We start from the raw sequence: 15,549 nt of genomic DNA on the forward strand, positions 1-15,549 counted from the left end.
AAGCAGTGCTCAATTTGGACATTTAGGGGTGTAGTCTCTTAGGGGTGTACTCACTTTTGTTGCCAGTGGTTTAGACATTAATGGCTGTATATTGAGTTATTTTGAGGGAAGAATAAATTTACACTGTTATATAAGCTGCACACAGACTACTTTTCATTGTGTCAAAGTGTCATTTTGTCAGTGTTGTCCCATGAAAAGATATACTTAAATATCTGCAGAAATGTGAGGGGTGTACTCACTTTTGTGATACACTGTATATGTTTGTCATAAAACTTATAGGTTTACATAATTATAAATCTAATGTTTCTTCCTAGATAAAAGGCGAACCCATAACCAAACCTTCCCACGGCTTTGCTCTGCTACAAGAGCTCGACTCACAGCGGCGAACGGGGCGCTTCTGTGACTGTGTCATAAGGCTCCATGTTCACCCCGATCGGCTTTTCATGGCCCATAAGAGCATCCTGGCCGCCTTTAGCCCAGTTCTTGCGTCTCTTCTTCCTAATCACGGATCCCTCCTGGACTTAAATTCTCCTCAGTTTACCCCTGAAACATTGGCTTTTCTCCTTGAGTACATGTACACGGGCACATTGCCTCCAAGCAGCCAGGAGAAGCAGGTACTTTGTGCAGCCTTCCACCTACAGATGGAGCCACTGCAGCAGGCACTTACTCGAAGAAGAGAAGAGATGGACCTGATCTCTGAACCTGGTAAGAAAGTACAGCAATATTAGAGTGAGAAGGAAAAGTTTGTGGAGCTTAAAATTTACCTGGAGTTTTGTGTGAAAACATTTTGCACACTGTTCTTTATACCTGTAGCTAAATAGAAAACTTTTATCATCCCTGAGGGATTGTTTTTCACGGCAGCATACAAGGTTCAGTAGGTTACAGTACATATTTAGCAGTAACATGTTCTCCATTGCTGCTAATCAGACTTGCAGGTAGGTCAATTATCCAGAATACTAACTACCCTCTACTTTCCATATACAGATCAGAAGAAAATCAACAATAAGACTGAGACAGAATCTGAAAAGCAGGAATCCATCACTGAGACTCCTTCAGCCTCTTCATCATTCTACCCATATAGTTCAGACCAGCCTGTGCCATGTTCACCAAGTTACGAGGAAGTGCCAGTCATATGCCATGCTAAAGCAACAGGAAACAACACACATTTACTACCAACCCAGAGTGATAATAGAACTCTAGATGTTGTGTCAAAGGCCAGTGTGTCAACTGAAAGCTCTCAAGATAATGGTTCTTTGGTCGATCATTTCTTTAATCTGTGTCATTCAAGAGAAGACAAGATGGTTAAGAGTTCTCTGATAAACGTGCCCGATGAACCTGAGATGGTTGTCAAGTTTAACTCCAAGGACATTACAGAACTTAAATCCAATGATTTCCACCTATGTTTATCCCCTGCTGAAAGAGATCAGAGTTCTCAAAGTGCTCTAGTGACCTCTGAAAATCCTAGCAGTGGCACTAGAAAAGATCCAGGATGTGCAACAAGAACCTCAGATCCTAAAGTGTGGCAAGAAATTGACCACTGTGTCACAAACGCTTTAGTAGACAGGAAGCCATCGGGAACTATTGAAGATGCCATAGAAAATGAACATCAAAGCTATCAATTCTCCAACCAGAGGTCAGATTGCCTAAATGCCTATAAAGGACACATAAGATATCATTGTCTTTATGAACGTGATTTTGAAGGCAACCTACCTTGTGCTGTTCCTAATGCTGAGATCAGAGATAGCTCCAGAGGTGTGAAGACGATCAATACAGCTGAGATATCGCTCTCAGCCACAGAAAGTTCTAAATCCTATGGTTGCTCAAGGACGCATCCGTTTCAGTGCTCGGTGTGTAAGCGGGCCTTCAGCCAACGTGGTTCTCTAAATCGTCACATGCGCACTCACTTGGGCGTACGTCCCTACTCCTGTCCCCGCTGCTCCATGACCTTCTCAAGACAGTACAGGGTCTCTGAACATATGCGTGTCCACCTAAGAAGTTGTCCAGACCCACCATAGGCCTTAAGTTATATATGGGCCAAATCTATCTATTTAAAAGTGGAACTACACCTCAGTGCCTGATGGGAACTAAGGGGTCTATAGCATCACTTTACAAGATATGATTCCATTGCTCAAAGTCAAAATGAAGTCACTGGCCACTTCTTTACCCCAGCCAGGTGTGTATTCTCCCAGCTTTATCCACATCAAGTGTAAAGAGTCATGCTGTGCCCTACGTCAAACCTCCACCACTCACACTCAGCTAGACAGAGTCACAGTTGCACTGGCAATGAGGAGAAACCCTACCCGACCCTTCAGTCCCTTAGACATGAACAGTAGTGTCTGGCTGGTTCAGGCCTGTAGCTCTGATATACTTAAACTCAGGAGTTGAACAACTGTTTGTGCTGGTGTGCTGGTGTATTAAAATGCTACGTGACTCAAGCACCCAAAAATGATTAAATCAGAACTATCCAAAGCAAAACTACTGTCTTTGTAAGCATTAATAACATAATAAATATATATTTTTTTGCATTTTTCCCAAGTTTGAAATGTCAGATCTGGTGTGCAAGCGACGCAACTGAAGGATTAGAATTCACTCTCACTTTTAGAGTCAAATGAATACACACACGTTATACTTTCTTTTATAAACAATGTGTTTATTCATAAAGCATACACATGTAAATTACAACAACTATTAAATCAAGGAGAATAATCATTTTCTCATTTTATTACAAATGTTTACATGGAGGTCACACAGAAACATTAAAGATTTCCAAACAAACTCAGCAAAAAGATACAAAATGACTTTATGCTTTATGGTCTGTGTTTGGCAATTGAACCCTTTTAGTAGCACCAGTACTGAGTGTGTCTATCTAGTCCAGTGGTCCCCAAACACCGGGGTCCATGGGTCATTCATTAACGGGCCATTCATAACGGTCCCCAGAGGGCGGTCCAGGTCCTTTCTGTGCGGAATTTGCATGTTCTCCCCGTGTCTGTGTGGGTTTCCTCCGGAAGCTCCGGTTTCCTCCCACAGTCCATAAACATGCAGTCAGGTTAATTGAGGACTGTGTGTATGTGTGTCTGCCCTGCGATGGACTGGTGTCCCGTCCAGGGTGTTACTGTGTGCTTTGCACCCATTGAAAAACTGGGATAGCCCCTGCCCCTAATTGGATAAGCGGATAAGAAAATAAATGATTTAAAAAAAGCTAAATTAGTACTTAATAACAAAAAAAATGAGTGTTCCTAGTTTATTTGACCTGTGAGATACTGAATAGAACAGAACCTCTAAATAAATTCAATATTAAAGTCAGTATATTAGTACGCACACAAATTGTATAAAAATTGACTTAATATAGTCAGCATTCATTTATTATGAAACAGTTAGTGTTACATTCATTTGATACAAAATATTTGAAGTGGTTATTGTGCAAGGTACATTTTTAGATATGATAGATTATTATCTATGTGTTATAGAGACATTGTTCACATTTAAATTGTTCATGTATGCTGAGTCATTTGTTCTGCTCCATATATACTACATCTTCTAGAATTAATTCTAACAAGACTTAATTGCAAGAACTTCAGATTTATAGACTATACAGTAGACCCTTGACTTACAAATTTAATTGGTTTAAAAGGGCTGTTCTTAAGTTAAAATGTTTGTTAGTTAAACCTATTTTTCCCATAAGAAATAATGTAAATAGAATTCATCCATGCCAGACCTCCCAAACCCCCCCTTACCTAACCTTTCTAATGTCTTGAATTGTCTTGTTTGTTATAAATACAAGTATATTTTCCCTTAAATCTTTAAAACATTCTTGTAAATTTCCTTTTTTTTAATAAAATGTACCTACCGGAAACAACAATAACTCTCACATTTCTCTATTATTTCCTTCTTTATTTCAATAGTGTTGTATTTAGTAGGTGTAATTGCACAAAAGAAAGAATACTTTACTCAGCGAATTCCTTCTTATCTCTCACTCACTGTTCACTCTGTCTGATACACAGTGATTTGTTCATTTTCTCAGCACTAAGTTTTCTCTGCACCTTCTTTGGGGCCATTTTAATGTAGAATTTAATACAAAATATAAAGAAAACACCAAAAAAAAACACTGTCCGCTGTCCGAATGTTCGCTCACTATATATATATATACAGTGGGGGAAATAAGTATTTGATCCCCTGCTGATTTTGTAAGTTTACCCCCTTACAAAGACTTGAACAGTCTATAATTTTTATGGAAGGTTTATTTTAACAGAGAGAGACAGAATATCAACAAAGAATCCAGAAAAAAAACATTAAATAAAAGTTATAAATTAATTTTTATTTAATTAAGGGAAATAAGTATTTGATCCCCTACCAACCAGCAAGAATTCTGACCCCCACAGACCGGTTATGTGCCCATGAGGCACACAAATTAGTCCTGTCCCTGTATAAAAGACTCCTGTCACAGAATCAGTTTCTTCCGTTCAAATCTCTCGACCACCATGGGCAAGACCAAAGAGCTATCAAAGGACATCAGGGACAAGACCTGCACAAGGCTGGAATGGGCTACAAGACCATCAGCAAGAAGCTTGGTGAGAAAGAGACCACTGTTGGTGCGATCATTCGAATTTGGAAGAAATACAAGATCACAGTCAATCACCCTCACTCTGGAGCGCCATGCAAGATCTCACCTGGTGGGGTAAGAATGATTCTGAGAAAGGTGAGGTCAGTCCAGAATTACACGGGAGGAGCTTGTCAATGATCTCAAGGGAGCTGGGAGCAGAGAAATGCTGGATATGACCCCAAGAACACCATCCCCACCGGGCATTTCTTTGCCTCCAAACACGGCGAGTGGAGTTGATGCAAAAGAGCTCAATTTTGCTCTCATCTGACCATATCACATTCTCCCAAGCTTTCTCTGAATCATTCAGGTGTTCATTGGCAAACTTCAGACGGGCCTGTACATGAGCCTTCTTGAGCAAAGGGACTTTGCGGGCACTGCAGGATCTCAATCCATTACGGCGAAGTGTGTTACTAATGGTTTTCTTGGTGACTGTGCTCCCAGCTCCCTTGAGATCATTGACAAGCTCCTCCCGTGTAATTCTGGACTGACCTCACCTTTCTCAGAATCATTCTTACCCCACCAGGTGAGATCTTGCATGGAGCTCCAGAGTGAGGGCGATTGACTGTGATCTTGTATTTCTTCCATTTTCGAATTATCGCACCAACACTGGTCTCATTCTCACCAAGCTTCTTGCTGATGGTCTTGTAGCCCATTCCAGCCTTGTGCAGGTCTACAATCTTGTCCCTGACGTCCTTTGATAGCTCTTTGGTCTTGCCCATGGTGGTCGAGAGATTTGAACGGAAGAAACTGATTCTGTGACAGGAGTCTTTTATACAGGGACAGGACTAATTTGTGTGCCTCATGGGCACATAACCGGTCTGTGGGGGTCAGAATTCTTGCTGGTTGGTAGGGGATCAAATACTTATTTCCCTTAATTAAATACAAATTAATTTATAACTTTTATTTAATGTTTTTTTTCTGGATTTTTTGTTGATATTCTGTCTCTCTCTGTTAAAATAAACCTTCCATAAAAATTATAGACTGTTCAAGTCTTTGTAAGGGGGTAAACTTACAAAATCAGCAGGGGATCAAATACTTATTTCCCCCACTGTATATATATATATATATATATATATATATATATATATATATATATATATATATATATATATATATATATATATATATATATATATAGAGAGAGAGAGAGAGAGAGAGAGAGAGAGAGAGAGAGACAGAGAGAGACAGAGAGAGGTCTTGACAACTTGTTCGTGACGTCATGTCACATGTTCCTTGAATTTCGGTTCGTAATCCAAAATTTGTTCGTATGTTAAGTTAAAAAAGATCACTCATAACCCAAAGTGTTCATATGGTAAACGGTTCGTAACTCAGTGGTCTACTGTACTTTTGCTACAAGGTATATGGGATGGAAATGGAAATGTTTATTTACTGCAGAATGCTGCAGAATTGTCACAATGAACATGCAATTCCATGCTCCACAAACAGATATCAACCAAAAATATTTCTGTTTTAGACTTCACATTCAATGTCCACAAATGAAAAAAATTAGTGATTTGTAATCCTTTTTTAAATGTATTATTATTTCTATGTTTAAGCCACATTCTATGTTTAAGCCATATTTTTAGAATCTATTAGTACTGCTAACACAAATATGCTGGAAAAGGAAAAGACCTTTCTTGTACTTGTTAGTGGTGGGTGTGGCTGAAACACCTGAACTGAGCATTGATGCTCATATACTGATTAGTATAGTACTGTATTATAGTATTTCACATTCAGCATGCTATACTAAGACTTCCACAAATACATAAACACTTCTTTATGGAGGTTTCCTGAGATGTTGGTGTTCATTTGGGGGCTACCTCAGTGTTCCAGACTCATGGCAGTTGTCTCCAAAGGTTACATCCAAGATGTACCAGGGATGTTTAAAAAGTTTTCGCACTATTATGTTTTGGTTGGAAGCGGTGAGGGGGGAGTAGTAGTAATCGATCGTGTCTGAGACGCTTATAGTCCTGACTTAGCGCCATCTGATTTCCACTTTTTTGGACGCTCAAAGAAGCTTTAAGGGGAAGAAGATTTATATGATGATGATGTGAAAGCAGCAGTGCATCAGTGGCTATGCGCTCAACCAAAATGCTTTTTTGCTGATGGCATTAAAAAGTTGGTACGACACTGGGAAAATGCATCGGAAGGTGACTATCTATATATATATATATATATATACAGTATATAGATAGTCACCTTCCGAAGCATTTTCCCAGTGTCATTCCCAGTATATATATATATATATATACTGGGAATGACACTGGGAAAATGCTGCCAATTAGCCAGAACTCTTAGTTATTATCCTGCCAATTAGCCAGAACTCTTAGTTATTTTATCCGGTTAAATCTATTGGAGTTTGCTGCTATTTGTATTTAAATGTTCTATGAACAGAAATAACATGTTTTTCTTTTAGTCTTCTCAAAGTTCCTTACTTGTTAGAATGAATTCTAATGAAAACTCCATCTTGAACTACTGTTTGGAGTCCACTGTGGTTTCTCCAGCTTGGCATCATTCTGTTGAAGCTGGGTAACGCATGACCACAAACATCTGAAAAGAGAGAGTGATTAAGCATTAAAATATTAGGAGGTGGACCTGTACAACCCCAAATCAGAAAAAGTTGGGACAGTATGGAAAATGTAAATAAAACAAAAATGCAGTGTTCCTTACATTTACTTTGACTTTCATTTGCTTGCAGACAGTTTGAACCCGAGATATTTCATGTTTTATCTGCTCAACATCATTTAATTTGTTAATATACCTCCATTCCTGCATTTTAGGCCTGCAATACATTCCAAAAAAAGTTGGGACAGGGGCAATTTAGGGCTAGTAATGAGGTGAAAAAACTAAATAATTATGTGATTCCAAACAGGTGATGTGAACAGGTGATTGTAATCATGGTTTGGTACAAAAGCAGCATCCAGGAGTCTTTGATGAGCAAAGATGATCAGAGGATCTCCAGTTTATCAACAAATGTGTGAGAAAATGATTGAAATGTTTAAAAACAATGTACCTCAAAGAAAGATTGGAAGGAATTTGCATATTTCTCCCTCTACAGTGCATAATATCATTAAACGATTCAAGGAATCGAGAGGAATTTTCCAAGTCCAAGGGCGCAAGCTTAAGCTGACGTTTATGCATTTTTCAACAAGACGGTGCAAAACCACATGCTGCACACATTACAGAGGCATGGCTGCGGAAGAAGAGGGAACGGATACTGGACTGGCCTGCCTGCAGTCCTGACCTGTCCCCAATAGAGAATGTGTGGAGAATTTTGAACCAAAAAATGCGACAACGACGACCCCGTACTGTTGCACATTTTAAGACGTGTTTGCAGGATGAATGGGACAAAATAAAACACTAAATTGCTTGGTGTCATTGGTGCCAAAACGTCTTTTAAGTGTGGTGAAAAGGAATGGCAACATTACAAAGTGGTAAATGCTTTATTGTCCCAATTTTTTTTGGAATGTGTTGCAGGCCTGCAATTATTTATTAATAATTTTTTTATTATTTGCATTTTCTATATTGTCCCAACTTTTTGTGTTTAGAACTGGATTGTGTTTCTTCAATCTCAATGTCTATCCTAATAGATACAGTAAGCTCAAATTAATTTAAATTAAATTAATATTTTAAATTACTTCTTTGCTGAGAATAGTGGTAGTGTCTTTGTACTGACTGATGGGTGAGATGTTTTTGGCAGGCTGTGCAAAGCAGTGACACCTACAACGTACTCTCATGTGCTTAGTGTACCAAATGAACTGTACCTAAAACAACCCAACAACCAAATTCATTTTCCTGTATGCTAACCAGCTGGGTTTGTCTGATGCTAGCCAAAGAATAATAAAAGGATTCAGAAAAGAGAAGATGATAAGGCTTTAACCTGTGTATGGCTGGAGCGCAATGCCAAACGGGCGAACACGGACATGGCTATGAGGATCACTCCTGCAACCAAGCTGTGGAACAGGAACACTGCTTCCAGGCTGTTTAACATTAACTGAAGAACAGGACACATACAGTCATTTGTTATGGTAGCAGACACCAGTCTAGCCAACATTTGTACTGTGTTTCTTCAATGTTCTTCAATCTCTTATTTCAACCTAGATTGCAAAAGTAAGCTTCGGTGGCATAATGGAGAGCCATGCTGCTGGTAACTGTAGTTCCTGAGTTCTGGGGGTTCAAATCCCAGGCTGGGCTCACAAATACAGAAGCCATCTGGTGTTACTTCAACTTAGCCATTAGGGGGACACACATCAGTATACCGTTAGTGCTGGTCCCAAATTGAGATAAATACGAAGGTTGCATCAGGAAGGGCAAATATGCAGATGAATGACCAGCAGTGATCTATCAGGAGCAGCGAAATAATTCATTCATCTACTCTGCATAAACTAATACGAATTGTATCTTACTTGTATTTGTATAACACATTAAATAACCATTTACAGTCCAGGCAATTAAATGGACAGTGGTAGCTCATCAGTTACATCAAGGTACTGTCCAGTTTTCCTCCCAGTGTAGTCATATCCAATTACTTAATCGCATTTCACTTCTTCTACTGCTGCTGACCTCCACTCCTGACAAAAGAGAGCCATGACAAACACACGCCCCCTCCGACGTGTGTGCAGTAGTTGTTGCTTCTTTTCATGTGCACAAGGTGGGTTCATATAGAGACCCGTATCGCGCATGGACAGTCATGCACCTATCTCCATTATCCCCCATCTCTGTACAGCCAGCAGAGGTAGTAATTGCAGCAGTTATGTGGAGTCATATTTGGCATTCCATTTTTGGGTGAGCCAATCATTATATGATATAGCAGAGCTGAGATTCAAAATCATGAGTCTAGATGTGGTGTTCTAGCTTGTTCTATCATTGTGCCACATGAGTGCCAGGATACAGTTTAAAATTTTACCCATACTTCATAAAAGTATAAATTATTACTACACAAACTGTAAATATTGGATGGTAATGTGCTTTTCAACTAATTGAAGTTGTTCTTTTCAGGATTACTTACAAACTGCACGCCGTCAGGGGCCAAATCATAATGGCCATAATAATACATCTGATTTTGTGTGATTATAGTTTTGATGTACAGGATTGTGCCAAGTATAGTTCCCAGTATTGCAATGATACTGAGGGCAAAACTTGCTGTTACCTGCAAAGAAAAAATAATCATATCAAGACCAGGTTGTAAGAAATTAGACTGGACATTTAGGTCAAGGATTTTTGAACGCCTGCATAAAAACAGAGCTCAGTGTCATTGTAAACATAAATTACTCACAATTTTTTTGTGGATTTGCCGTTCTGAAAGTATGTAGAGAATACCACAGATTGAGTACTGTAAAAAGACAAAACACACTGTAAAAACATAATAACCATCCTGTAATTCTGTCTTTCATAACTACTACTGCCAACCACAAGATTGTAACCAATAAATTGAACCAAAGCGACTTACAGTACAGTTACAGTCTCAGCAATTGAGGGTTAAGGGCCTTGCTGAAGGGCCCAACAGCAGCAACCTGGCAGTGGTGGGGCTTGAACCAGCAACCCTCTGATCACTGGTCCAGTACCTTAACCACTAGGCTACAGCTGGCCCCACCAATGTTGACACAAAGTCATCACGTTACTGGCTCCTGACCAGCACAAGCAGTATTCCTAAGTTCTTTAAGATTTGTGAATTGTCTGGGTATTGTAACACTGTATCTCATCAACATACATGAGGGACATTAGCACAATAAAACATCAATTTTCCTTCAGTTTGGTAATTTTAAGGCTAAGGCTAAGACAATTATAAGAATCATTTTTAAGTTTTCTTAAAGCAGCTATTTTAATCTAGCAGTCAGGACCCCCGGTGGGGTCTTCTGAAATGCAGATGGGTTCTTATGAGATTAATAAGTAGTTTTATGGAAATAAACTGAAATATCTAGATGCATAACTTTATGACAATAGTTAGGAATTTCTTTTAGCATTCATTAAGTTTATTAGCTTAGACCATTCATTCAGTTTGCTGCTATTCTCATATTAACAATGCTCTTGGATTTTCTTTGCCAGCACAGCACCATGCTGCATCTCTCTGCTTGTTGCTGGTAGGGCACGTTTACAAGGGTTGTTTGATTTATGGCAAATCATAAGTCAAATAATTCGATTTTTAATCACAAGGTAAATCATAAGTCTTTCTTTTGTCCAGTGTCTGACTGGCTAAACGCCAGGCAGCAGATGCTTTGATTTGTATAGAGTGCAGGTTAATGTGTTAAAAACAAACCCACTCAAAAGCAATGCCAACTACATTATTGTTTAATGTAAATGATAGACTTCCCAAAGTTCCCCCAAACATTAAAATAAGGTATAGCCAATGTATAATTTGTTTATTAGACCATCAGTTTTAAGACGTTTAAGCTCAGATAAACTTAATACATGCATATCATTCTTCCCACTTTGTCAAACACAGACAAACAGAAAAATATCTACTGAACGTACCAAGATGCCCAGCCAAAAGGGGGTATAATTGTCTGTTGATGATTCCATTACGCCTCCTCTCGAAGGAATCGCAAACATGAACAGGCACAAGCCGATGGACAGCAACACAATCTTGTAGATCAGAAAAAAAACAAGATATTTTAAGTCAGAAATCTGAAATTCAAGTATTTTAGGTTTATCTTGTAACAAAGAAATACAATATAGGAACTAAATCTAAAATAAGTATTGCAAATTTGGCATGCAGGTAAGAACCCAAACTGTCACTCTTAAAGACTCTAATCAACAACTATGTGGCAAGCTGGAAGCCACTGTTGAGTAAAAAAAACATATAAGAGCATGTGAAGGACTTTTTGGTCTGTAGAGATTAAAACTGACCCCCTTGGGGAGAACAGCAAAGTGACAAACACGTACTGCACGCCTGGTGACAAACACGTACTGCACATCACATGGCCAATACAATCCATACAGTGAAACATGTATGGATTGTATTTGAGTGGAGGATGCTTCTCAGCAGCATGGTCAGGAAGACTGGTAAGAATGGCTAAATACAGGAACATCATTTTACTCCTCCAGAGCACATGTAAACTCAGACTGGGGTGACAGTTAGCTTTTCAGCACAACAATGACCCAAAGCATACAGCCAAAACAACACTGAAGTGGCTTTGGGGCAAGTCCTGAGGTGGCCCAGGCTTAAACCCTACTGGGGATCTGTGGAGGGACCTGAAGATGGCAGTTCACAGGTGGTCACTGTTCAATCTGCAATAAAGAATAAGATTGCTTGACCAAATCCAGGTGGCCAAAGCTTGTAGAGATGGTTCAATCCTAGACGACTTGCAGCTGTATTTGCTGCCATTTACCATCATGGGTGAAAAATGTATAAATTATATCCATTTCAAATAATATCTACCACACAATAAAGTGTGCAAATAATTCAAGGGGTCTGAATATTTTTTGAAACCCCTGGTGTCATTGAGATTAAAAGCTATTGTTTTTACACAATTCCACTATTACAGTTTTTTGCAATAATTACTCCATAATATTTGCTAAAATATCTCATAGAACAATCTGATAAGATCTAGAGGTGTGAGGGTATTTTTTCTCTCACCCCTATTATCTTGGGCTCTCCTCTGAGGAAGCGGTGGAGAGGTTTCGTGCCACCGGTCTGAGAGTTAGTGTTTGTGACCGGTCCTGTTTCCTCAACCTCCTCAGCACCTTCACTTTGTATAGTTGTGTCCATAGCTGGAAAACAGTTCAAATTACAAGGAACCCACTAAAATCTGCATTCAAGAGATCTGCATTATATACACCGATCAGCCATAACATTAAAACCACCTCCTTGTTTTTACACACATTGTCCATTTTATCAGCTCCACTTACCATATAGGAGCACTTTGTAGTCCATCTGTTTATCTACATGCTTTGTTAGCCCCCTTTCATGCTGTTCTTCAATGGTCAGGACCCCCACAGGACCACCACAGAGCAGGTATTATTTAGGTGGTGGATCATTCTCAGCACTGGTGTGTGTTGTGCTGGTATGAGTGGATCAGGCACAGCAATGCTGGTGGAGTATCTAAACACCTCACTGTCCCTGCTGGACTGAAAATAGTCCACCAACCAAAAATATCCAGCCAACAGCGTCCTGTGAGCACTGATGAAGGTCTAGAAGATGACCAACTCAAACAGCAGCAATAGATGAGCGATCGTCTCTGACTTTACATCTACAAGGTGGACCAACTAGGTAGATGTGTCTAATAGAGTGGACAGTGAGTGGACACAGTATTTAAAAACCCCAGCAGCACTGCTGTGTCTGATCCACTCAAAGCAGCACAACAACACCACCATGTCAGTGTCACTGCAGTGCTGAGAATGATCCACCACCTAAATAATACCTGTTCTTTGGTGGTCCTGTGGGGGTCCTGACCAATAAAGAACAGGGTGAAAGAAGGCTAAAACAGTATGTATGTCTACTACAGTCCGTAATTGTAGAACTACAAAGTGCTTCCATATGATAAGTGGATAACCAAAAATAAGGCCGACAGCATCCTGTGATTGGAAAGAGTCTAATGATAAAAGACTAGAAGAAGAGTAACAGATTTTGCATTAAAATAGCTCTCGTCTCTAACTGTACACCAACAACAAGTGCTGACAGGTTATGTGTTGCAAATACATACCTAATAAGTGTAAAAAGCATATAATAATCCCAACAACACTGCTGCACCTGATGTACTAACATCAGTACAATACACTTTTTTTTTTTACTTTTCATTGGATGTGGTAGATAGGGGTTGACAAAGTGTACAGAGCAGAAGGTCTACAGTCAGTTATTGTATACACAAAAAGTGCATATACATGGTAGGTATAACTTACACCGACCAGGCATAACATTGTGATCACTGACAGGTGAAGTGAATAACACTGATTATCTCTTCATCACGGCACCTGTTAGTGGGTGGGATATATTAGGCAGCAGGTGAACATTTTATCCTCAGAGTTGATGTGTTAGAAGCAGGAAAAATGATCAAGCGTGAGGATTTGAGTGAGTTTGACAAGGACCAAATTGTGATGGCTAGACGACTGGGTCAGAACTGCAGCTCTTGTGGGGTGTTGCAGGGGTCAGTATCTATCAAAAGTAGTCCAAGGAAGGAACAGTGGTAAACCGGCGACAGGGTCATGGGCGGCCAAGACTCATTGATGCACGCGGGGAGCGAAGGCTGGCCCGTGTGGTCCGATCCAACAGACAAGCTACTGTAGCTCAAACTGCTGAAGAGGTTATTACTGGCTCTGATAGAAAGGTGTCAGAATACACAGTGCATCACAGTTTGTTACGTATGGGGCAGCAAAAGGGGGACCAACACAATATTAGGAAGGTGGTCATGATATTATGTCTGATTGGTGTATAACATAGACAAGTATTACATTTTCACTATTGTCAAAAGTATGTGGACACCTGACTTGAACTTGTTGGACATCCAGTTAATGCTGGAGCAGGAAACTGTTGCCACAGCTTTGGTGGCTTGCATGAAGTCCTGACCTCAGTGCTGCTAAACATCAAGCATGTTTGTCCAGCGTAATTTCCTGACCTTACAGATGCTCCTATTTTATGAGCACAAATTCCTACAGACACTGGTGTGAAAAAGCCTTGACAACACAGAGTAGGCTGTAAAATCTGCAAACTGGGGGCTAATATAATTACTTTATGCACATGGTTTTCGAATGGGATGTCCAACTAGCTCATGATCATGTGTCCACATACTTTTGGCCATAGAGTGTATGTGTCTCTTTCAAGTGCATGTAAAGTATGTAATCAAGTACATTTACAGGCCCTCGAAATATAAATATCCGTTCAGAGGGTGCTATGTCATTGCCCTGACAAATCCTGAACTGGATTGTCCAACATGTTCATTTTTGTAGCAGGGGTGTATGAGGATAGTCCTAGCCCCTTCTTTACTGTATCTGTATTTACAAACAAGAGAACATAGCAGACCTAACCCATCCACACAATCCCAACACAAACCCACCATCTGCAACAATATATAACATAAGAAAAGTAAAAAACTCAGACATACCTCACAATGTTCGACTGCAGTGTGTCGATGTTGGAGTATTTCACAATAGCAAAAACAGGAGGGGGAGAAGGTCAGCCGAGCGGGACGAGTAGGAAATGGGGTGGAGACTGAGGCACCATTTTTGGGAATGTGTGTGAGAGAGTGTGTGTGTGAGGGAGTTTGTGTCATTCCTAAAATTCAGTGTAAACACAGGAGGACTGGAGCAGATTTTGCATTTTTTCACAATGTGCACACGTTTAAGAAATTCAAGCTGACAAATACAGCAAGGCCATGTTAACTGAATCCAGACGTCATTGCAAGGATTGAAAGAAGAAAGTGGGATGAAGGGCAGAGGTGGTCACAAGATAAGAACAAACCCACTGATCTAGCCAATAGACACAAAACAGCACTGAAGAGTCATAATGCATGTAAAGAATCGTTTGAATTTGGTTGCAAATCTTATAAACAGCAATGAACTCTAGAATCAATGATCAGCACAAGAATACTTAGTCATGAGTTTTATGGATTTCGTTTCAATGTTCAAGCAGCTGCACACAATCCTAATCTTATCACATGCAATGCTAAAGAAGTGAAACACATTCTCTAAAGTAATAAATCTGCCAGACTGACGTACTATTCCAGAGGACTGGAAGCTGTCTGAAGTGTGGTGAAGAAGTAATACTCTGTGGTACCCTAGTAACAGTTAAAGGAAACCTATTCAGATCTTTGACATCAATTCGATCCAGGTCTCATCACTGCCTGACCTCACTAATGCTGTGGCTGGATGAACGGAAATCCAAACAGCCATATAGAAGACAAGAGGCAGTAAGAGATGCAAAGGAAGGGATTAAATCCACATCAATGCATAAATAATGACCACAATGCACAAATGGATGTAGTTGTGGTGTATACACTGATCAGCCATAACCTTAA

General features: G+C 39.8%; 2 protein-coding genes across 2 annotated transcripts; one reads left to right on the forward strand and one right to left on the reverse strand.

Annotated features, from left to right (window-relative positions):
* Positions 1–326: 326 nt before the first annotated feature.
* LOC134326899 (RB-associated KRAB zinc finger protein-like) lies at positions 327–2,703 on the forward strand. The gene is made up of 2 exons (XM_063009015.1): positions 327–705; positions 985–2,703. Exons 1-2 carry the CDS (start codon positions 444–446, stop codon positions 2,013–2,015), a joined length of 1,293 nt encoding a protein of 430 aa, XP_062865085.1. The 5' UTR covers positions 327–443; the 3' UTR covers positions 2,016–2,703.
* A 4,097-nt stretch (positions 2,704–6,800) lies between these two features.
* si:ch1073-291c23.2 (uncharacterized protein LOC799862 homolog) lies at positions 6,801–14,677 on the reverse strand. The gene is made up of 7 exons (XM_063008851.1): positions 14,638–14,677; positions 12,177–12,310; positions 11,072–11,182; positions 9,876–9,932; positions 9,609–9,749; positions 8,481–8,594; positions 6,801–7,150 (listed from the first exon to the last, which is right to left on the reverse strand). The coding sequence occupies exons 2-7, from the start codon at positions 12,306–12,308 to the stop codon at positions 7,112–7,114; spliced, it is 594 nt and encodes a 197-aa protein (XP_062864921.1). The 5' UTR covers positions 12,309–12,310; positions 14,638–14,677; the 3' UTR covers positions 6,801–7,111.
* Between the last annotated feature and the right edge of the window lie 872 nt (positions 14,678–15,549).

This window comes from Trichomycterus rosablanca, chromosome 14 (assembly GCF_030014385.1).
Source record: "Trichomycterus rosablanca isolate fTriRos1 chromosome 14, fTriRos1.hap1, whole genome shotgun sequence".
NCBI classification, from domain to species: domain Eukaryota; kingdom Metazoa; phylum Chordata; class Actinopteri; order Siluriformes; family Trichomycteridae; genus Trichomycterus; species Trichomycterus rosablanca.